The sequence below is a fragment of the Mytilus trossulus genome, chromosome 1 (assembly GCF_036588685.1).
Source record: "Mytilus trossulus isolate FHL-02 chromosome 1, PNRI_Mtr1.1.1.hap1, whole genome shotgun sequence".
Lineage (NCBI taxonomy): Eukaryota > Metazoa > Mollusca > Bivalvia > Mytilida > Mytilidae > Mytilus > Mytilus trossulus.
Genome location: NC_086373.1, coordinates 100,856,089 through 100,879,588, shown reverse-complemented (window position 1 = coordinate 100,879,588; position 23,500 = coordinate 100,856,089). Strand labels below are relative to the sequence as shown.

Genomic DNA, 23,500 nt, shown 5'->3' with positions numbered 1-23,500 from the left:
CCTGAGCATTAGTAGAAACATCAGCTTGTACCCCTGGTGAGTTGAGTAACAATCTAACTTTACATGAGCATTGGTAGAAACATCAGCTTGTACTCCTGGTGAGTTGAGTAACAATCTAACTTTACCTGAGCATTGGTAGAAACATCAGCTTGTACTCCTGGTGAGTTGAGTAACAATCTAACTTTACCTGAGCATTGGTAGAAACATCAGCTTGTACTCCTGGTGAGTTGAGTAACAATCTAACTTTACCTGAGCATTGGTAGAAACATCAGCTTGTACCCCTGGTGAGTTGAGTAACAATCTAACTTTACCTGAGCATTAGTAGAAACATCAGCTTGTACTCCTGGTGAGTTTAGTAACAATCTAACTTTACCTGAGCATTGGTAGAAACATCAGCTTGTACTCCTGGTGAGTTGAGTAACAATCTAACTTTACCTGAGCATTAGTAGAAACATCAGCTTGTACTCCTGGTGAGTTGAGTAACAATCTAACTTTACCTGAGCATTGGTAGAAACATCAGCTTGTACTCCTGGTGAGTTGAGTAACAATATAACTTTACCTGAGCATTAGTAGAAACATCAGCTTGTACTCCTGGTGAGTTGAGTAACAATCTAACTTTACATGAGCATTGGTAGAAACATCAGCTTGTACTCCTGGTGAGTTGAGTCACAATCTAACTTTACCTGAGCATTAGTAGAAACATCAGCTTGTACCCCTGGTGAGTTGAGTAACAATCTAACTTTACATGAGCATTGGTAGAAACATCAGCTTGTACTCCTGGTGAGTTGAGTAACAATCTAACTTTACCTGAGCATTGGTAGAAACATCAGCTTGTACTCCTGGTGAGTTGAGTAACAATCTAACTTTACCTGAGCATTGGTAGAAACATCAGCTTGTACTCCTGGTGAGTTGAGTAACAATCTAACTTTACCTGAGCATTGGTAGAAACATCAGCTTGTACCCCTGGTGAGTTGAGTAACAATCTAACTTTACCTGAGCATTAGTAGAAACATCAGCTTGTACTCCTGGTGAGTTGAGTAACAATCTAACTTTACCTGAGCATTGGTTGATACATCAGCTTGTACTCCTGGTGAGTTGAGAAACAATCTAACTTTACCTGAGCATTGATAGAAACATCAGCTTGTACTCCTGGTGAGTTGAGTAACAATCTAACTTTACCTGAGCATTGGTTGATACATCAGCTTGTACTCCTGGTGAGTTGAGTAACAATCTAACTTTACCTGAGCATTAGTAGAAACATCAGCTTGTACTCCTGGTGAGTTGAGTAACAATCTAACTTTACCTGAGCATTAGTAGAAACATCAGCTTGTACCCCTGGTGAGTTGAGTAACAATCTAACTTTACCTGAGCATTAGTAGAAACATCAGCTTGTACTCCTGGTGAGTTGAGTAACAATCTAACTTTACATGAGCATTGGTAGAAACATCAGCTTGTACTCCTGGTGAGTTGAGTAACAATCTAACTTTACCCGAGCATTAGTAGAAACATCAGCTTGTACTCCTGGTGAGTTGAGTAACAATCTAACTTTACCTGAGCATTGGTAGAAACATCAGCTTGTACTCCTGGTGAGTTAAGTTACAATCTAACTTTACCTGAGCATTAGTAGAAACATCAGCTTGTACTCCTGGTGAGTTGAGTAACAATCTAACTTTACCTGAGCATTAGTAGAAACATCAGCTTGTACTCCTGGTGAGTTGAGTAACAATCTAACTTTACCTGAGCATTAGTAGAAACATCAGCTTGTACCCCTGGTGAGTTGAGTAACAATCTAACTTTACCTGAGCATTAGTAGAAACATCAGCTTGTACTCCTGGTGAGTTGAGTAACAATCTAACTTTACCTGAGCATTCGTAGAAACATCAGCTTGTACTCCTGGTGAGTTGAGTAACAATCTAACTTTACCTGAGCATTAGTAGAAACATCAGCTTGTACCCCTGGTGAGTTGAGTAACAATCTAACTTTACCTGAGCATTAGTAGAAACATCAGCTTGTACTCCTGGTGAGTTGAGTAACAATCTAACTTTACCTGAGCATAAGTAGAAACATCAGCTTGTACTCCTGGTGAGTTGAGTAACAATCTAACTTTACCTGAGCATTGGTAGAAACATCAGCTTGTACTCCTGGTGAGTTTAGTAACAATCTAACTTTACCTGAGCATTAGTAGAAACATCAGCTTGTACTCCTGGTGAGTTGAGTAACAATCTAACTTTACCTGAGCATTGGTTAATACATCAGCTTGTACTCCTGGTGAGTTGAGTAACAATCTAACTTTACCTGAGCATTAGTAGAAACATCAGCTTGTACTCCTGGTGAGTTAAGTAACAATCTAACTTTACCTGAGCATTAGTAGAAACATCAGCTTGTACCCCTGGTGAGTTGAGTAACAATCTAACTTTACCTGAGCATTAGTAGAAACATCAGCTTGTACTCCTGGTGAGTTGAGTAACAATCTAACTTTACCTGAGCATTGGTAGAAACATCAGCTTGTACCCCTGGTGAGTTGAGTAACAATCTAACTTTACCTGAGCATTAGTAGAAACATCAGCTTGTACTCCTGGTGAGTTGAGTAACAATCTAACTTTACCTGAGCATTGGTAGAAACATCAGCTTGTACTCCTGGTAAGTTGAGTAACAATCTAACTTTACCTGAGCATTGGTTGAAACATCAGCTTGTACTCCTGGTGAGTTGAGTTACAATCTAACTTTACCTGAGCATTGGAAGAAACATCAGCTCGTACTCCTGGTGAGTTGAGTAACAATCTTACTTTACCTGAGCATTGGTTGAAACATCAGCTTGTACCCCTGGTGAGTTGAGTAACAATCTAACTTTACCTGAGCATTGGTTGATACATCAGCTTGTACCCCTGGTGAGTTGAGTAACAATCTAACTTTACCTGAGCATTAGTAGAAACATCAGCTTGTACCCCTGGTGAGTTGAGTAACAACCTAACTTTACCTGAGCATTGGTTGATACATCAGCTTGTACTCCTGGTGAATTGAGCAACAATCTAACTTTACCTGAGCATTGGTTGATACATCAGCTTGTACCCCTGGTGAGTTGAGTAACAATCTAACTTTACCTGAGCATTGGTTGATACATCAGCTTGTACCCCTGGTGAGTTGAGTAACAATCTAACTTTACCTGAGCATTAGTAGAAACATCAGCTTGTACCCCTGGTGAGTTGAGTAACAACCTAACTTTACCTGAGCATTGGTTGATACATCAGCTTGTACTCCTGGTGAATTGAGTAACAACCTAACTTTACCTGAGCATTGGTTAATACATCAGCTTGTACTCCTGGTGAGTTGAGTAACAACCTAACTTTACCTGAGCATTGGTTGATACATCAGCTTGTACTCCTGGTGAATTGAGTAACAATCTAACTTTACCTGAGCATTGGTTGATACATCAGCTTGTACCCCTGGTGAGTTGAGTAACAATATAACTATACCTGAGCATTGGTAGAAACATCAGCTTGTATTCCTGGTAAGTTGAGTAACAATCTTACTTTACCTGAGCATTGGTTGAAACATCAGCTCGTACTCCTGGTGAGTTGAGTAACAATCTTACTTTACCTGAGCATTGGTAGAAACATCAGCTTGTACTCCTGGTGAGTTGAGTAACAATCTAACTTTACCTGAGCATTGGTAGAAACATCAGCTTGTACTCCTGGTAAGTTGAGTAACAATCTAACTTTACCTGAGCATTGGTTGAAACATCAGCTTGTACTCCTGGTGAGTTGAGTTACAATCTAACTTTACCTGAGCATTGGAAGAAACATCAGCTCGTACTCCTGGTGAGTTGAGTTACAATCTTACTTTACCTGAGCATTGGTTGAAACATCAGCTTGTACCCTGGTGAGTTGAGTAACAATCTAACTTTACCTGAGCATTGGTTGATACATCAGCTTGTACCCCTGGTGAGTTGAGTAACAACCTAACTTTACCTGAGCATTGGTTGATACATCAGCTTGTACTCCTGGTGAATTGAGTAACAATCTAACTTTACCTGAGCATTGGTTGATACATCAGCTTGTACCCCTGGTGAGTTGAGTAACAATATAACTTTACCTGAGCATTGGTTGATACATCAGCTTGTACTCCTGGTGAGTTGAGTAACAATCTAACTGTACCTGAGCATTGGTTGATACATCAGCTTGTACCCCTGGTGAGTTGAGTAACAATCTAACTAATCCCTCATGTCCAGACTGGGCTGCTAAATGCAATGGTGTCAAACCAGACTGAAAAATCAAATGTATGTTTATCATTTTTAAATCAAAATATCTCCTAAGAAATAACTTCCAAGTCTTGATTACTATTAATACAAATATCTCTCCTATCTTTTACTTATAAATTAGTTTCAATGCAATAACTTGTTTTCTATGAATTCTAAAAAGGCCCTATTATTTCACAGACTGTTCATAAAACAATGGGTGCTGTCAATGACATTGCATCAAAATATACTGAGTATGAGTATGCATACTAAGAAAAGGTATAGTGCCTTGCATTTTCTTCTATGTTCCATTAAAAATTCCAAAACTAAGAAAAAAAAAGAAAAACTGTCATGGATTCAAACTTCTTGAAAAATATTAGATGTGCGCCTAATAAGACTAGTAATTGAGTCATGCACTATGTACATTATTGAATTGATGTGTTGTTTGGACAATTGAATTTTTTTTTATATTTGGATTGCTACTGATAAGTTATTGTTAAGACTGACATAAAAAGTTCAAATTACAGCTGTTGAAGCTTTTAACATATAAATATGCAACTGTTGACAAAAAAATATATACATTATAAGTTTGGATTGTAACATTATACATGTTATAATTTCAATGTACAGATTTATACAAATATTAAACACTATAGTCATAATAGTGAGGTTATACTGTTCTACAGCATTTCTTCCTTCTTCTGTAGAGACTTTTCATAAATGCAAATTTTTATAATCTCTTTTTTGTATCTTCACAATGATGCTTGCAGAATTTTTCCTAATGAGATATGCTATAAAGGGTATATGAGTTAGTAAGAGTATCTGATGCAGGATTAGGTTCAGCACGAGAGGAAACAGGGCTCTTCAAGTCATGGAGTAAGACTTTCAAGTACTTCAATTGATCAAATTACTGGATTAAGTGGTCTGAGCACAAGTTTTGTTCTGTAAAGTTATATATGACAAGAGAGCCCGGGTATGTGGTATAAGTTGTATACAGTAGTATCGTAGTTAGACAAGATAATATTCTGTTTGAAACAATATCTACCCCTTCAATGCCTCGTTCACACGTACCTTTAATTCAAATCTGCTAATCGCGTTCACACACTCTTCTTTTTTAATTCGAATTAACTAATTCGCTTTAGACATACGTTTTTGTTTATCCGAATTAAAAGTTAACGTCGTTAGGTCAGTAAGGCAAATTTGATGCGCATTCAAATTCAAATTAGAATTGACGTTAGGACATTTAATGTTTCGAATGCAAATTAAACTAATTCGTATTAGTTAATGCGAATCTAGTTGGAATTATGTGTAAACTCATCATGAGTGTAACTTTTACATAGAGATTTCTTTATTCATACATATTACTGTGGATTCATTTATTTTCGTGGGTACCAATTTTCGTGGATTATGAAAAGCTTGCATGTTCGTGGATATTTAATTTCGTGGTTTTGCGGAAGTCTGTATACAAGCCTATATAAAAGTTTGTATACGTTGAACATTTAATTTCGTGGTTCTGCTGTACCCATGAAATCCACGAAGTTTGGTATCCAACGAATAATAATGAATCCACAGTATATATTTCTAGACATCAAGGAAAGCATTATTCAAATATTATAAGGATATAATATGTTTACCTTAAACATGCATATATATGCTGCTTTATTTAAGCCTATTAAACATAGAACTACAAACACAAAAAAGCGGTGAACAAACCAAATGCTCAACTATCGACAACATTTTATAAACATCTACATTAACAAACATGAGAAGCAAATTACTGTCTACCGTGTTAATCTATGTAAGGTAAATAATCAGGTATTATTTATAAGTTTTTAAATGTTGTGAAATTAAAAAAACATGTGACCTACACCTTACCTGTATACTATTTAACCATCTTAAAGCATACTTTTTCTGAAACAGATTACTACGCAGGTAAAAGTACTATTTAACCATCTTAAAGCATACTTTTTCTGAAACAAATTCTATGCAGGTAAAAGTTGTCAAGACACTATAGAAATGCTAGACTAAAAGTACGATTCTAGTATTACTAAGGAAGTCAAGTTAAAAGTAGAAAATGAAGCAATTTCAAAGGCATTGATCCATTATTTTGTTCTTCTAATTAACACATATTTGAACATAAACTAGACAAACAACAAAATTAAGGGGACATAAAACAATGTTTACCTGCCCATAGAGCTGCAAATCATATTTTAGAAGAAAGAATTAATAGAATATTCATAAATGAAACCAATACTCTTCTCTTAAAATGATATACTTAAATGTTGAAATAGTTTACCACTTATTCTGAACTATTTCAAACCCATCCCAACTAGAAATTAACCAATCAGGTTCATTTTGCTGATTTATCAAAACGAATTATCTCCCCTTGCACTGGAACAATTCTTAATCAGAAAGCAAGTTAACTACATTTGTGTCTACTCTCAAAACAAGATATTTTGTAAATAATTATGAGCTATTTTACATGATAATATGTAACACTTCAAACTAACAAAACAACACAGAAAGGTGTATGTGCTCTTTCCTGAGGTATTTGTGTTCCAGAAAATCTATTTTTAACAGCAAAATGTGTGGTTTTTCCATAGAAATGTACATGAAAAATGTAAGAAGTCTAGGTGGAATATTATGAACTTAAAAATATTTACCATATTCATTTTTAAAACAAACTTTAAAACATAGAATTGAAATGTAGGCATTGTTTGGCAAAATATTTCAATCTGTTATTAAAGGAAATTCCAAGATCATGAAAAACTGGTGAAAAAGTTGAGAATGTGAACAGCAAAGATCATATCAAACCAGTCTACAGAATCAACAACAACATAGTATCAATATAAGAATAGAGAAAGATTAATAGTTATCAAAGTATTTGAAAATTAGCATTACATAAATCTTACTTCCATATATTTATAAATTTGCATTTGATATAATTTACTTTGACATATTTTTCTCTTATTTCTAAAATTACAGAAAGTTATGAAGAAATTTTGACCAAAGCTTCTATAATGATAATTGGCATTAATTTCTTGGAAGTTATACTTTGCAAATGATTATGATTAACATTTTCAATACAATAATACATTTACAAACAGAACGAGGATTGACATAATTTGCAAATACTTCTTCACCAATCATAACACATCTATGATTTCTATATAAATACACACTTTAATTTTATAACAATATCACAATACATTCACATTCAAAACAAGGATAAACCAAATATCTGATCTGCAAAATGTTTTATCTAGCTTACCTCAGAACCAAAGTCTTTAAACCCAGAATCTCCACCAACTGGAGGCTCACTTTTAACTGTAGCAGGAACTTTGGTCAACATTTCCCTGACAAAATCTACCTGTCCAAAGTGGGCAGCTACATGTAGTCCTGACAATCCAGTCTGAAAAGAAACAATACTTTGTATTAGACCAACCATCATTTATAGTTAAGGGATGACAAAATTGAGGTTACAAATAAAGATAAAAATTTTTTTTTAATAAAACTTTGTAATAACAAGAATGCACATGTCGTAGTCCTAAGCATAACCCTATGTTCTATTTTTAGCCATGGCTGCCACCTTGGTTGATTGATCGGGTCACCGGACACATTTTTTGAACTAGATACCCAACTGATGATTGTGGCCAAGTTTGGTTAAATTTGTTCCAGTAGTTTCAGAGGAGAAGATTTTTGTAAAAGTTCATGACAACGACGATGGACGTCAAGTGATGAGAAAAGCTCACTTGGCTAATAATATATGTAAGTTACTTTTGGAACTGTTTGTATTAAATCATTTTTTTCCTTCATTTCTTACATAAAACTTTCATTAATATTTAAATTTATCATACATGATATAAAATGCTATTAAAAACAAAATTTATAAATAAACCTGATCCCCACCTTTTTACTAGTTATCCTCCATGATACATGTCCTTTTAATGCTTCCAGTATATTAACATGACCATGCTTAGCTGATAAATGGATTGCTGTCATTCCATCCTTCAAATAAAAAGTCAAATTATCTGTCATCTCAGTCATAATAACCACAAAGTTAGAAATAATCAAATAATTATGACAATTACATTCAAGTTTGAGTTTATAAGATACGATATGGGTGTCTTTCCCCATCTTGGATTGTATAAAAACAGAGAACCTAAGGTCCAGACTTTCTATTAAGTTAGCAAAATTTGATGTAGGAATGCAGATATATATTGTAAATGTTCATTTAAAAGAACAAATTTATAGGAATATAACTTATTGAAATATTGATATTTTTACAAAAATAGATTTTTTTTGGCTGTTTTAAATGTTTTTAAATTTGCATTTTAAGGGAGGTAACTATAAACCAGAGCATTTTCTGAAGGATTCTACATGAAATTTTCCTATTTTGTATTTTAGCCGGAAAAAACATACGGTGACCCTATCTTTTCTTTTGATATTCTCAAAGCATTGTCTGAAAACTATCTTTTCATAATTTATTATACAATTCTATCATATAGTTTAGTTTCTAATCACAAAAGGGTGTTTTTTCCTGTATTAACCATACAAAATTTGTCATTTTGTCACAACCTGTAGTTTGAGAAAAAGTGGTGACCTATCATTTTTATTATCTTTTTTAACATGTATCAATAGATACTACCTTTCGGCAAAGTATGAACAAATTTTATCATTTTTATTTTAGACTCCCATACTACCTTAAACTGAAATATTTCAAGAAGTTAATGCCAAGTTAGAATATAAATCAACAAGAATGTGTCCTAAGTACACGGATGCCCCACTCGCACTATCATTTTCCATGTTCAATGGACCGTGAAATTGGGTAGAAAATCTAATTTGGCATTAAATTAGAAAGATCATATCATAGAGAACATGTGTACTAAGTTTCAAGTTGTTTGGACTTCACCTTCATCAACAACTACCTTGACCTAAAACTTTAACCTGAAACTCCCACTTTCATTTTCTATGTTCAGTGGACCGTGAAATTGGGGTCAAAAGTCTAATTTGGCTTTAAAATTAGAAAGATCATATCATAAGCAACAAGTGTACTAAGTTTCAAGTTGATTGGACTTCAGCTTCATCAAAAACTACCTTGACCAAAAACTTTAACCTGAAACTCGCACTTTCATTTTCTATGTTCAGTGGACCGTGAAATTGGGGTCAAATATCTAATTTGGCTTTACAATTAGAAAGATCATATCATAAGCAACAAGTGTACTAAGTTTCAAATTGATTGGATTTCAGCTTCATCAAAAACTACCTCGACCAAAAACTTTAACCTGGAGCGGGACGAACGAACTGACGAACAAACGGAGGCACAGACCAGAAAACATAATGCCCCTCTACTATCGTAAGTGAGGCATAAAAAGACACAGATAGTTTTCCAAAAGGACAAAGGGATTAGACACAAGTTTTTCAACTTTGTAATAATGTCTTCTCTAAAATGGGACACACATGACCCCCACAGTACCCTTATAAGAAAATACCCATCAATACAAAACTATTTCTAATTAGAAAAACATAACACTTAAACAATGTAAATAGTTTGCAGTCAGATGTCTGTACAAGAAATAATCTACTCACAGCATTTTCATCAATAGCGGAAGCCCCTGCCTCAAGAAGCACCAGTACAACCTCTCTATGGCCTCCAGCAGCTGCTAGGTGCAAGGCTGTAGAATCATTGGTCTGAAAAAATATTTGTATCATTCTAATACATCAGAAAAAGTATAGTAATAAAAATTACAATATCTTGTAAAGTTCAGCGAACACAATTTGTTATTAGATGAACAATTCCATGGAAAGCTGGTATCATAACAATTGGAAGAATGGTAAAAGAGGATGTCACTCTCATGCAGATCTGAAAAGCCCAAATATGGGTTAACTTTACAGTTTTAAAAGACCAAATATGAAATCATTCCTTTATACACAAGCAGAGTAACTGAAAATTATGAAATATTCCATTATTAGGCGGTATTTTTCAAATTTTAAGTATTGTCAAACAAGAATTTTCTACCTGGCAAATCTGAAAATTGATTTCATTGTTAACACCTCTTTCAAATTTAACCATACCCTTGATCATTATTACGCTTACCCTATTTCTAGCTGTAGTAACAACTCCTTTATTGAACCTCATTAGCTCCTTAACAACAGCAACACTTCCTTTAGCAGCAGCAATGTGAGCACATGTCATACCATTCTAATAATTGAATAGAAAATTGGTAATAAAGCTTTTTTGTGGTGATGTAATGTGAAAAAAAATTTCTTCAATCATTTAAATTTAACTTTATGGTGTGGGTCAATTGGACAGAATATATTTATCAGGATCCCAACTTTTAAAATCAAAATAGGTTGTTTAAAATCTTATTGTTTACCACAAATTGTGTTCAATTTGCCATGGAAACTAAACATTGAAATACACTAATAAACCTCTGCATTATGAGCTAATAGTATACAGACCAATATACTTTTTTTTCCTTTGGTAAATCTTAGTTTGCCTACCCCAGTACATCCGGCTGTTGATAGCAAACTTAAGTTACTGTTTGAAATCTAAAAGATGTGCCTATTTTGTTTTTAATTCTTAAGAAAAGTTACTAAAAAGTAAAAACACAAAAATACTGAACTCCGAGGAAGATTCAAAAAGGAATGTCCAAAATCAAAAAGCAAAATCAAAAGTCCAAACGCATCAAACGAATGGATAACAACTGTCATATTCCTGACTTGGTACAGGCATTTTCTAATGTAGAAAATGGTGGATTGAACTAAACTATTGATAATTTCAAAATTCAACAGCAAACTTGACTAATCGTTTCTAAAGAGTAAAAATAGTCATTGTTCATGAACAGTAGTCTATAAATCTACAAATTACTCTGCATGAGTGATAGTAAAATAAATTATCAAAACTAAAAGGTTGTCACTTCTTATAAGATTGGGAGATGACTGAAACTAAGTTCCATTAGACTTCAATTTATGGTGCAAAGGTCAAATCGTAGGCTCACAGAATATAACAGTTCATCGAACATAAAAATACATTTGCATATTAAATGTAATATGACAAAAGGTTAATGTGTGTTTAAATTAAAAGGCACCTTGCATAACATTGGATTTACATTTTTTTATAGGACTGCTATTTTATAGTCCCACATAACAAATAGATCACAAAGATACTTGATAGCAGCTTTCTTAATGGCTGTTAAATATTTGTTTTATGTTCTATTAAATCAATATCTAATCAAACATTGAAAAAAGTATTAAACTTTTATTGCAATTTTGATAGGACCATATTCAAAGTATTCCTAAATTCTATTATCTCAGATAAGTTTGTACTTTTATTCTGTCCATAACATCTTTTTTAGGAATTAGTAAATTAAATCTTCGGCAAGACACAATTATAAACCAATGTTATTCTCAATATTCTCAATGTTCTACCAAGAATTAATGGAGGGGATAGGAAATACACATATGGAAGGGGGTTGACAAATGGATAGGGATATTTCTGTCACATGCATTTATACAACATTCAGTTTGGATGTCAAGGGTTTACATAATTATTCTCAGGAAACCCAAAAATTGAAAGACTGCATGCAACTATCATCTCTTTTTCTGAATTTTATGTAAATTCCCTCAGACAATTCCTCGTATTTCGAGTACACAAGTTTGTTTTGTGCAACTTTAAATATCTTTTACCGAAAACATGCAGAAAAATTCAATAATTTAAAGATATCAATACAATACAATGTAAAATGGAAATATTAAAACATCAATTTGTGTGACAAATACTTACTTCATCCTAGAATATAAATAATATTCAATATCAAAATTAGACTCTACTTAAAAATAAATCTTATATATATCAAATGTCATGAAACCTTTTGAGTGACCATAAAACGTAATGAATTTGATATATAATGTCACAACATATATAAAGTTACTGATATAAATCATTGGTACACTAATTAAAGTAGCTTTCAAAGACTAAATTGATCTTACACGTCTCCATTATGTTTAATTTCGTAACAAAAATTGATTGAACTGCAAAGTGAATCTTACACTTCATTAACATTGACTTTTATTGCTACATGCTTCAATGATATACTACAGGGATGAGCAAATATTGCTTCCATGTTTAGCAATAGTAGATTACTTTTTCTGTTTAAAATTGTAATTAACATTTTACCAATATCTCTCCAAAAGGCAATTTGAAAAAAAAACATTTTTGTTGAAAATTGTAACGAATCTATTTTTCAATTTTTATCTACGCATTACATCCAAATTACAAAAATATATTCTAAATTTATATAGAACTTACTGTGTTTGCCATTGTTACTAATTCTGGTCTGTACTTTAGGAACAACTTTACTACATCAGAATGATCATTCTCAGCAGCTAAATGTAGAGGGGTCTGACCATGCTTAAATTAAATATCACAAAATGGGATATATTGAACACTATCAAGTATAACAAAACTATTTACATGGAAAGTGTTGTTCATGTAGAAAAATATTGTGGTAAATTATATAGTTTGAACTTGCATGTACTATATATTTGCTTGTCCTAATCTGTCTGGAAATTGACCAAAAGCTATCATATTATTTACAAAATATGTAGATTTTCCCATTACTTATTAATTCATTAATGGAAAACTATCTGTTTTTACTTATTTATTACCTCCACAGACATTAACAAAATTAATTAAAAGATTAAATTTGAATCAAATATCTTTTAAATGATAACTCTTCTAAATATATAAACATGAAAATAACTATTTTTTTTTAATTTAAATGTATCAACTCAACATTCAACAAGAAGCAGATTATAGGCCATTTATTAATAATGATTATAGATCTTACCACATCCGTAGCATTGGCATCAGCTTTCATATTCAGTAATGTACTACAAACTTCCATCTGACCACTCTGGGCAGCCATGTGTAATGGAGTTCTTTTGGCCTACAATAGATGAAGAAAGATTTATATTAAAGATTTGCCAAGAAAGCATGGCATTAATATATAATATAAATACTAGCTGTATTGAAGACCCATTTGGTGGCCTAAGGCTTTTTTCTGCTCTTTGGTGGGATTGTTGTTTCTTTGGCACATTTCCAGTTTCCATTCTCAATTTTATTTTATTATCAATGATATATAACACACCAATAGTAGTCCAAAGAGTTGTCAACAGAAGGTCATGTGAATCCAAATTTGTTCTTGAGCATTCTTGAGTAGTTAAGGCATCTGTAAAAGGTTCATGTATTTCTATCATCAGTTTAGAATTACCAAGATTACAGCATCTATACAAAAAAGAAGATGTGGCATGATTGCCAATGAGACAACTCTCCACAAGAGACCAGCATGGCACAAACATTAACAACTATAGGTCACCATTAGCCTTCAACAATGAGCAAAGCCTCTACCCCATAGTCCCTGAAAAGGCCCTGAAATGACAATGTAAATATATACCCATGTGTTTCTACCAGCAGTAAATGCATAAACCAGCAATTCACAATACCTTTATAGATAGTAGCCAAATGTGTCTCAATGAAAGTAATGACTTACCAAGGACAAGGCATCAATAGTTGCCCCATGTGTTTCTATCAGTAGTTTAACTAGTTTGTTGTATCCATTCTGAGCAGCCAAATGGAGGGGTGTTACTCCCTGTTTTGACTTGGCATTGACAAAAGCTTTATGCCACAGCAGAACATCAGCCACTTGGTCATGGCCACTCTCTGCTGCTAAATGTAAGGCAGCTTTACCATGATTCTAAGAACAGAAATGTAAGATTGATTTTAAATAGAATTTTAAACAGACATTTGTCAAAATATAATCAAATTTAGACCTTTAAGAAATACATTACAGATGTGAGAACATGCTACATTTATATAAATGAAAGCTTAATTAGGTCAGGTAATTCATGATTTAATTTGTCTTTCTGAACATTTTGGAAGTAATGCTACATGTCTTTGTTGGCATTCTGACAGCTGTCTCTTTGATGTACCGTATATCCAACATCTAATTTTAATATTTAACTAAAAGACAAGTTATACATTTCTACCTCATCAAAAACATCAACTCTTGCATGGTGCTGTAGAAGGATCTTTACTATACTGATATGACCCTGCTCACTCGCTACTAACAATGGGGACCAACCATTCTGAAATAAAAAGTGTAAACTGATTATGAATTCCAAGTAAACATCAACTTGTACTTCAAACTTGAAATATTCATGTCAATTTTTTTTGGCTATTTTCTAAGTGTTATATAACATTAGAGTGCATTTGCACAAACAAATGGGCTAAATACTAAATAAACAGCCTAAACAGAGACTTAATGATTTTATGATAAACTTTGTAATTTTTTTCAATTCAGGACTTATGATGATTTATGGACTCAAGATTATTATACTTAACCATATGCCACATGCTCATATCAATGTCAACTTTTCTTGGGTGGCTAAACCTTTTATGCATCATATTAAAAGTAATTATTTGTTTTATAATAAAAAGTATTGTCCAATTTTGTTTTAACCCTAAAACTAAGCCAAACTAACAATGATTCATCAGCATGCAACATATTAAAGTATTATATTCTCCACGTGTCACATCACTCAAAATCAATTGTGCTTTATTAGATTTTAATGTAAAGCACATATATTTAACAGAATTTAAGTATGTAGAGTTGTATGAAACAAGACTATATAATCTTTATTTGTCTTACTGCATTGGAATTTTCATAGCCTAAAATTGAAAAGAGTCACATTTATAAAATGTGTCCTTACCTTGGACTGTTTATTGACAGCCCTCTGTACACCTAAAGCACCAATATGTTTGACTATCTCTAACAGTATGTCACCATTACCAGCCCTGGCACAATAATGTAAGGGAGTTTCAAATGTCTAAAAAGTTAAAGAAATTGAATTAATAAACATTTAAACTTTTGATATTGACATTATCATTTTGATAGAACAGTGGCAATATACAGTCTTATAATAAAATCTGGTTCTTTAAAGATTAACATAATATGAAATCAGTAAATTTTTATATAACTTCTGCTTCTCTTGCCAGAACTGTTCCATACTGTTCCATAATATTAAAGAACACATGATTCTACAGGAAATAACATTACCATGAACTTATACATATTTTTGAAAATAACCAATACTAGTATATTAAATGAACATTGTCAATTGCTGGTCTTCATCTGAAGAGTAGCTAGATTGTACAGAATTGTGGTGAACATATAGTATTTAAGAAATTTTAACAATGGTTTTGTGTGTATGTTTATATCTCCATCAAATCCAGTAATAAATTGAATGAAAAATAAGAGATTGGGGGAAAACATGATATTTGAAATGCCATTACCAGTTTGGAGGGAATGTTTGTGTCTCCATTAAACTCCAGCAATAATTTGATAGATTAAAGCTCAAGATAAGAGATTGGTGAAACCTAGAATATTTAAGACATGTGAAAACCAGTTTGGTGTGCATGTTTGTGTCTCTATCAATCTCCAGTAATAAATTGAATGAGAAATGAAATGAATGAAATATGTGTCAAAGACTCAACAACCCAAACCAGAGAGCAGAAAACAGCCACAGGCTGCCAATGGGTCTTCAATGCAGCAAGAAACTCCTGCACCCAGAGGCGTGCTTTAGCTGGCCCCTAAGCAAAATGTATACTAGTTCACAGAATATTTTGAAATGTGATTACCAGTTTAGTGTGTAAGTTTGTATCTCCATCATACTCCAGTAATAATTTGATCATATCTGTATCTTCCAAATCCTCATGTGCTAAATTCTTTGTCAACTCTGCTGCATAATGTACTGTTGTTTCTCCTTCCTAAAAATAGAAAACAAAACTTTTATAACTTTTGTTTTCCCCAACTGAATTAGAAAATGGGTTTGCTTTAAAATAACATTGATACATAATGTACTAGGGTTTCTGCTAAATACTAGAAAATGGGTAAGCTTCAATATCTTTGCTTCATAATATGGTTAAATTTCCACTTCCGACGTTAGAAAAAGGATAAGGTTTAAAAAATTGCTGCAAAGTTTAATCTGTCTTCCTAAAATTAGAACATGGGTAAGCTTGGATTTCCTTTTTGCATTTTCTAAATGTCTGTTTTCATTTGACTTCAATGAAATGTGTAAGTGATCGTTTGATTTGTTTTGTACAGGTAGATGTAAAACATACAGGTACAAACATAACTTACCCAGTTCTGTTGATTGACCAGCATCACAGCATCAATTCTAGACCTAGATCTACTGACAATGGTTAAAAGTTCACTGGCCACATCTAAATGGCAGTGGCGTACAGCTACATGCAATGGTGTCTCTCCTATCTAAAATAAGAAATCAAATATCTAATTAAAATTTATAATGTTGATGTCATTATAAAGTCTAAGTGCACAATGGGTTCTAATAGAGTAATAAACAGCTGCACCATGAGCGCATGATACGCCCGACGTCTTGTGTGGAAGTTTCATGCAATAATCATAAATAGTTTCTGAGAAAGTTTTAAGCAATAATCATATATTGTTTTTGAGACACGGCGGGACATGTGAAACCCCCAACCCTGTTTTTTTTTTACAAAAAACTAAATATCACTAAAATAAAATTTTGAATCAAAACCAAAAAGTATACAGATCTTTAGATTAATATAACAAAGAAGTGTGTAAAGTTTTAAGCAATAATCATAAATTGTTTTTGAGATACGGCGCGACATGTAAAAAAAACCTCCCCTGTTTAACAAAATACTCAATAACTCCAAAATAAAGTTTTGAATCATCTCCAAAAAGTATACAGATCTTAGATTAATATAACAAAGAAGTGTAAGTTTTAAGCAATAATCATAAATTGTTTTTGAGATACAGCACAACATGTAAAACAAGAGGCTGTCACAACGACAGCAAACCGGATTTATTAACATTGCAATATCACAAGAACCATTACTGATGAATGGTGAAAGTGCAAATCGTCAATATCAAATTTGACCTCCATTTTGTAGTCAGTATCAACATATTAAAATTTGAAAAGCTTAGATTGAATGGTTCATGAGTAAATGCAACAACGTGAATGGAAACGCCATATTACAATCTTTCAAGAACCATAACTCCTGAACGGTAAAAGTCAAAATCGTCATTAATGAACTTGACCTCCATTTTGTCATCAGTAACAACATATTAAAATTTGGGAAGCTTTGGTAGAACAGTTCATGAATAAATGCACGGACACGACTGGAAACTCAATTTTTCAATCTTTCAAGAACAATAACTCCTGAAAGATAGAAGTCAAAATCGTCATTATTAAACTTGACCTTCATTAAGTTGTCAGTAACAACATATTAAAATTTTAAAAGCTTTGGTTGAAAGTTTCATGAGTTAATGCAAGGACACGACTGGAAACTCCATTTTTCAATCTTTCAAGAACCATTACTCCTGAACAGTAAAAGTCAAAATCGCCATTATTGAACTTGACCTTCATTTAGTTGTCAGTAACAACATATTAAAATTTTAAAAGCTTTGGTTGAATGGTTCATGAGTTAATGCACGGACAACAATTGATTGCAGCCCGACCGCCCCCTTGACCGACCGCCTGCCCGCCCGCCCGCCGTACATCCCCAAATCAATAACCGACATTTTTGTCACAAAAATCCAATTAATAAAATTAAATGATAAGAATTTTATGTCATCCATCTCTTAGGTCTCTCTTTAAATGAAATGACCCCCTTTGTACCTTTGATTGTTGTGTAGGATCCCCTCCTTCCTCTAAACAAGCTATCACCATCTGTATTTGACCATGTCTAGCTGCTATGTGCATTGCTGTTTCTCCATTCTGAAAAAAAATTGTACATGTACTCTAAGTCAAATAATTCTTTTAGTGAAAATGTTTATGTTTGCTTTCAATCAGTTTAAAATTAACATGGCATAGTCATTATTCTACTGTAAAACCAGAAATTATTATAGGTTTTTTATTTATGCGAATAATGTAACTACTTGAGTATTACAACAATTAAAACTCTGAGCATTCTGATATCAAATACATATAACTGAATGTAGCTTTCCCTAGAATCCAATAATCAAACACACAATTTTGTTAAATCTTCAAAATTCCAAATAAATGCATGTAATACTATATGATTTTACAGTATATAAGACATTGAAATACTTTAATTAATCTATTTATGAACTATTTATAAGACTCATAGTTATCTGTTGTACTAGGCTTACCTCCCTTGTAGCGTTAACATCTGCACCACTTTTTAACAACATTTCAGCACATTTTTCTCCCTCTCTTGTCCGAGCAGCTATATGTAAAGGTGTCTCTTGTGCCTATAAAATACCATTAACATGTATTTTAAGACAGCATTAAAATACTGGAGCAATCAAGGAACTACAAGTACCAAAATTCTAGAGATAATTTTAGATAATAGACACAGAAAATATCAAAGACTTGATTGTTGATGTTTTAACGCCACTTTTGGACTTTTATGTGGCGGCCAGTTTTTATTGGTGGAGAAAGCCAGAGTGCCCCGAGAAAACCACTGATCTTTGATAGAAAGTTTCATGTTTACAGTTCTAATTCATAATCTAAAATAAGAGTAAGCAATTTTTGTTGTAAATCTGCAGAATTCTTTCCAAATAAGCTTATTTTGATGAAAGAAGAAAACCTATTTGTTCCACTTTTGTATCACTGAGAATGACAAAATCTCTGATGCAAATGCAAGAAGAGGCCAAATTTCAATTGTATTTCATACATGACTGAAAGTAAGAAAGATTTATTCCAATTTATTGCAGACAAATTTATCTTCATTTATTCATTTTCAATCAAATTTTAATTGGAATCTTTGATTAAATGTATGACTATAAATTGTTCACCTTTCCCCCTTTGAGTTCTACTTGTGCTCCATATCCCAGTAGAGTTTGTACAACTTGTGGCTTACAACATTCTACGGCTAGATGTAAGGCTGTAGATCCATCCTACAAATAAAATGTTAGTCTAGTGTAAATAACAGGCTATTATTTGAACTTGGAATTATTTTTAATATATATAAAATGGAATTTGCATAATTTCATGTGTTGGAAATTTTTAATAAATTCCATGTTAATTCTGTATTATTATGTTTTGAGCGGAGCATAACACTTTCCACACAGTGTATTTTGTATACATAGTGTTGTGCCCGGCACAATACATTCTATTGAAAATGTGCTGTCTTCTTTGTAATAGAAAGTGTTGTGCGCAGCAATGAACATTGTAATACAGAATAAACGTGGAATTCATTTAAAATTTCTAACACACAAAATAATGCAAATTCCATAATTAAAAATAATTCCAAGTTCAAATTAATGTCTGTTAAAAAGTAAATATATATATAAAGTAAGCTAAATACCCTACTGTTAATCTTTACACTGATGTTACTTAATTTTGGATGTTCTCTTTGTCTGAATAAAAGGAGACTTGGTTAATCTACAACTTAAGGCAAATTTATTTTTTTAAGAACTATTAATGATTTAGATATTGAAAACCTATAATCAATTGATTTAAAATAAACTACTACTAAAAACTTCACTGTCAATACCTAAATATTTTATTTACATATTTTATTGAAAAAAGCTTTTATCACATAATGGTTTTAAAGTTCTGATTATTTTTTCAATTTTTAGCAATCTGTATTATATAATTCATTTGCTTTGCATTTTACCTTTGTTTTGGAATCAGGGGCTGCACCTTTTTGTAATAAAGCTCTTACAACATTTGTATGTCCTTTCATGGCTGCAGCATGTAAACAGATGGCGCCAGACTGTAAAATAGTAGCCATTTATGTTGAGTTTAGTTTATAATTAGTTTTATATAAAATTATTTTTACTGTTTTCTCTCTTTTTAAGTTACAAAGTACAGATACACAAATTACCCATTCTGCAAAAAAACTTCCTATATGTTTTGAAGTAAGATGTGCTGTGGCACAATTTTCATTGAATATCACTTTCCCAAAATTTAATCAAAGTCCAAAGCAAGTAAACACTCTGAATAATTCTAATTAAAATTAAAAGATAATAGTGGAGCTGTACAACTACATCTAGTACTTGATAAATGTGTCAAGGTTGCATGGTTCAATTCATATTTCAAATGTAGATTTTGCATTTACAATTTTTTCAACATGTAGACTGGGGTGCTCATTTTTGCCATATCTTTCCATGTTTTCTTCAGTTTATGTTCAGGTCTTTATGTTTTTGAAGTATACTGATATTTCTATATGAAGATAACTTCAAATTCAAAATATTCTTAGCTTGAAAACGTGTTTGGTTTGTGTAAAATTATCTGAAAAGTGGGATTAAGGGGGTGTTTGAAATTTCCAATTTTTTTGTCAAGGGGGGACACATATTCGCCGTTTTTACATATCTATTTAAAACCAAATAACTGCAGCTTTAAACAATATTTATCATGCAAATAAATTTCATTATAGACGAAAAGCAGACATTTGAAAAGTGTAAAAAACGAAATTTTGGGCAATCAGTCAAAGAATTACTCAGAAGTGCACCTTTGAAATCGTTTTTTTTCATTCAGGAAATTGGCTGAAAATGGTTGTCCATTTTGCGGTCCTTTGCCATAAGTGCTGAAATTTAGTCTCATTTTCAAAAATAATCATATTTGTTATAAAAAATATAATTTAACTGCATATTTCTTCCATTTCAACCATCCTTTCAAGTTTTTACACCTCAAAATCATAAAACGGCGAAATTGTGTCCACGGCGAATATGAGCGCCCCACTGTAGATGTGCCAAAAATGATATGAAAAAATATAACAAGAGGCTCTCAAGAGCCTGAATCGCTCACCTTAATTTTTTTGGTTAAATCTCTCATCAATGATTATTTTGGCTTTTCAATTTATTTAAATGTTCTTTGAATCGTCCTATTTTCTTCAAAAGCAAAAAAAAAAATCATTTTCTCCTTTGTTCTATTTTAGCCATAGGAGCTATGTTTCTTGACATACAAGGAAATAAAATATAAAATTTATACTAGATACTCTGAAACTCATTTAGCCTAAGTTTGGCTGAAATTGATACAGCAGTTTCAAAGGAGAAGATTTTTTAAAGTAAGTCAACATGATGAACAAATTGTGAAAAAAAGTCTTTAAAGGGCAATAACTCCTTTTAAAAAAAGGGATCAATTGACAATTTTGGTCAAATTGACTTATTTGTAGATCTTACTTTGCTTAACTTTTTTGCTATTAACAGTTTATCTGTATCTATAATAATATTCAAGATAATAACCAAAAACTGCAAAATTTCTTTAAAATCATCAATTCAGGGGCATAATACCTGCAAAACCAGTTACCCGATTCGGCTGAAAATTTCAGGACAGGTAGACCTTGACCTAATAAATACTTTAACTTCTTGTTTTATTTACTCTAAATGCTGGAGTTTTTGAGATATAAGCCAAAAACTGCATTTTAACCTGTGTTCTATTTTTAGCCATGACGGCCATGTTTTTTGACAAAATAGAAAAAAAAACACAAACTTTATTTTATACACCCTACTGATCATTCAGTTGAAGTTTGGTTGAATTTGGTTGATTAGGTTTAGAGGAGAAGATTTTTTAAAGTTAGCAAACATGATGAACAAATTGTGAAAAATTGTCATTAAAGGACAATAACCCCTTAAGGGGTCAATTGACAATTTTGGTCATACAAACTTATTTGTAGATCTTACTTTGCTGATCATTTTTGCTGTTTACAGTTTATCTTTATCTATAATAATATTCAAGATAATGACCAAAAACTGCAAATTTTCTTAAAATTACCAATTAAGTGGCAGCAACCCAACAATGGGTTGTTTGATTCATCTGAAAATTTCAGGGCTGATAGATCTTAACCTAATGAACATTTATACCCCATGTCAGATTTGCTCTAAATGCTTTCGTTTTTGAGATATAAGCCAAAAACTGCATTTGACCCCTATGTTCTATTTTAAGCAATGGCGACCATGTTTGTTGATAGATGATCAAAACTTCGGATACAATTTATAAACTAGATACCCTAAGGAACATTCAGTTAAAGTTTGGAAGTATTTGGCCTAGTAGTTTCAGAGGAGAAGATTCTTGAAATAGTTTACGACGACAGACGACGACGACGACAGACGTCAGACAACGGACGACGACATACACCAAGTGATGACATAAGCTCACATGCTATGCCAGGTGAGCTAAAAAGAAAACATTTGTCCAGGAACTGCAAAAATATTTTGAAAAATATGCTTTGAAACTATATCTTATTGGACATCTACCAATTCATTAGTAGGACATAGAATAATATAATCATCAATTATAAGGCATGTGTCGAGAAACTTCCTTATCAGTCTGTCAAACTCCTAAATACCTTATTTGGCATCTGAAGGGGAACTCCCTTTCTAAGGAATGTTAAGGCAGTGTCAGGATGACCATAGGTAGAGGCTATATGCATTAGAGTGCTGCCATCTTTAGTCCGAGCAGATATAGATGCTTTACATTTGTCAACAAGAAGGTCCACTATAGTTGTATGTCCTCTTTCTGCTGCCAAGTGTACTGGCACTCTGTCCATCTGTAATTAAAATCAGATTATTAATTCTTCTATGACAATTCATTTATATTATGGGACAAAATGAAAATATAAATAATATAAAACAAATTACACTAATGAAAAACATTCTAATTTATTAAGGCCTTTTTTTAGATATATTTTTCTGCTATGGCTTTCTTTCCACAAATGACATGTCAGTATAAATCTAATGGATGATTATTTTTTCTTCATTAAATCAACTTCTCTGATTTAATTAGCCTAAAAATCTCATTTTTTAATAGGTGACATCTGGTTTTAACAGAATATCACCTATTTTCAGTGGTGGTTCCAGAAATTTCATGAGGAGAGCCTATTGACTGCCTAAGAGGGCTCATCCAGTCATGCTTCTGTGATTCCCTATATAATCAACCAAATTTTTTCCAGGGTCTGGCCCCCCTTTATCTGCCTCTGATGTTTGTCATCTTGTCTACATGATCACCTTTGATTTTTTTTCAAGAAAACATTCTTTAAATACAGTCTTGTGAACATGGCAATGTAATAATGTTTCTAGAGAACAATTTGAACAGTTGACTTATATTAAACCTACCCTGTCAGACAGATTTGGATTAGCCTTCATCTGGTACAGATATTTAACCAGCATCTCATCTCCTTCCCAAGATGCAATATGTAAAGCTGTATGGCCATCATACTGAAATAAACAGATATACTTAAAATTTCGAATT

The 23,500-nt window shown here is 32.6% G+C and overlaps 1 protein-coding gene across 1 annotated transcript in view; it reads right to left on the bottom strand.

Annotated features, from left to right (window-relative positions):
* Nucleotides 1-23,500, bottom strand: part of LOC134693898 (serine/threonine-protein phosphatase 6 regulatory ankyrin repeat subunit B-like) — a 67,201-nt gene that overhangs the window by 8,638 nt on the left and 35,063 nt on the right. The window contains exons 7-24 of the mRNA XM_063554847.1: nt 23,365-23,466; nt 22,599-22,799; nt 19,926-20,024; nt 19,102-19,203; nt 18,454-18,555; nt 17,960-18,058; nt 16,438-16,566; nt 15,936-16,064; nt 15,008-15,124; nt 14,285-14,383; nt 13,789-13,992; nt 13,087-13,185; nt 12,546-12,647; nt 10,332-10,436; nt 9,824-9,925; nt 8,144-8,242; nt 7,506-7,646; nt 4,155-4,262 (exon numbers count right to left, since the gene is read on the bottom strand). Coding sequence (XP_063410917.1) covers nt 4,155-4,262; nt 7,506-7,646; nt 8,144-8,242; nt 9,824-9,925; nt 10,332-10,436; nt 12,546-12,647; nt 13,087-13,185; nt 13,789-13,992; nt 14,285-14,383; nt 15,008-15,124; nt 15,936-16,064; nt 16,438-16,566; nt 17,960-18,058; nt 18,454-18,555; nt 19,102-19,203; nt 19,926-20,024; nt 22,599-22,799; nt 23,365-23,466 — 2,139 coding nt within the window. The remainder of the gene's footprint in view (nt 1-4,154; nt 4,263-7,505; nt 7,647-8,143; nt 8,243-9,823; nt 9,926-10,331; nt 10,437-12,545; nt 12,648-13,086; nt 13,186-13,788; nt 13,993-14,284; nt 14,384-15,007; nt 15,125-15,935; nt 16,065-16,437; nt 16,567-17,959; nt 18,059-18,453; nt 18,556-19,101; nt 19,204-19,925; nt 20,025-22,598; nt 22,800-23,364; nt 23,467-23,500) is intronic.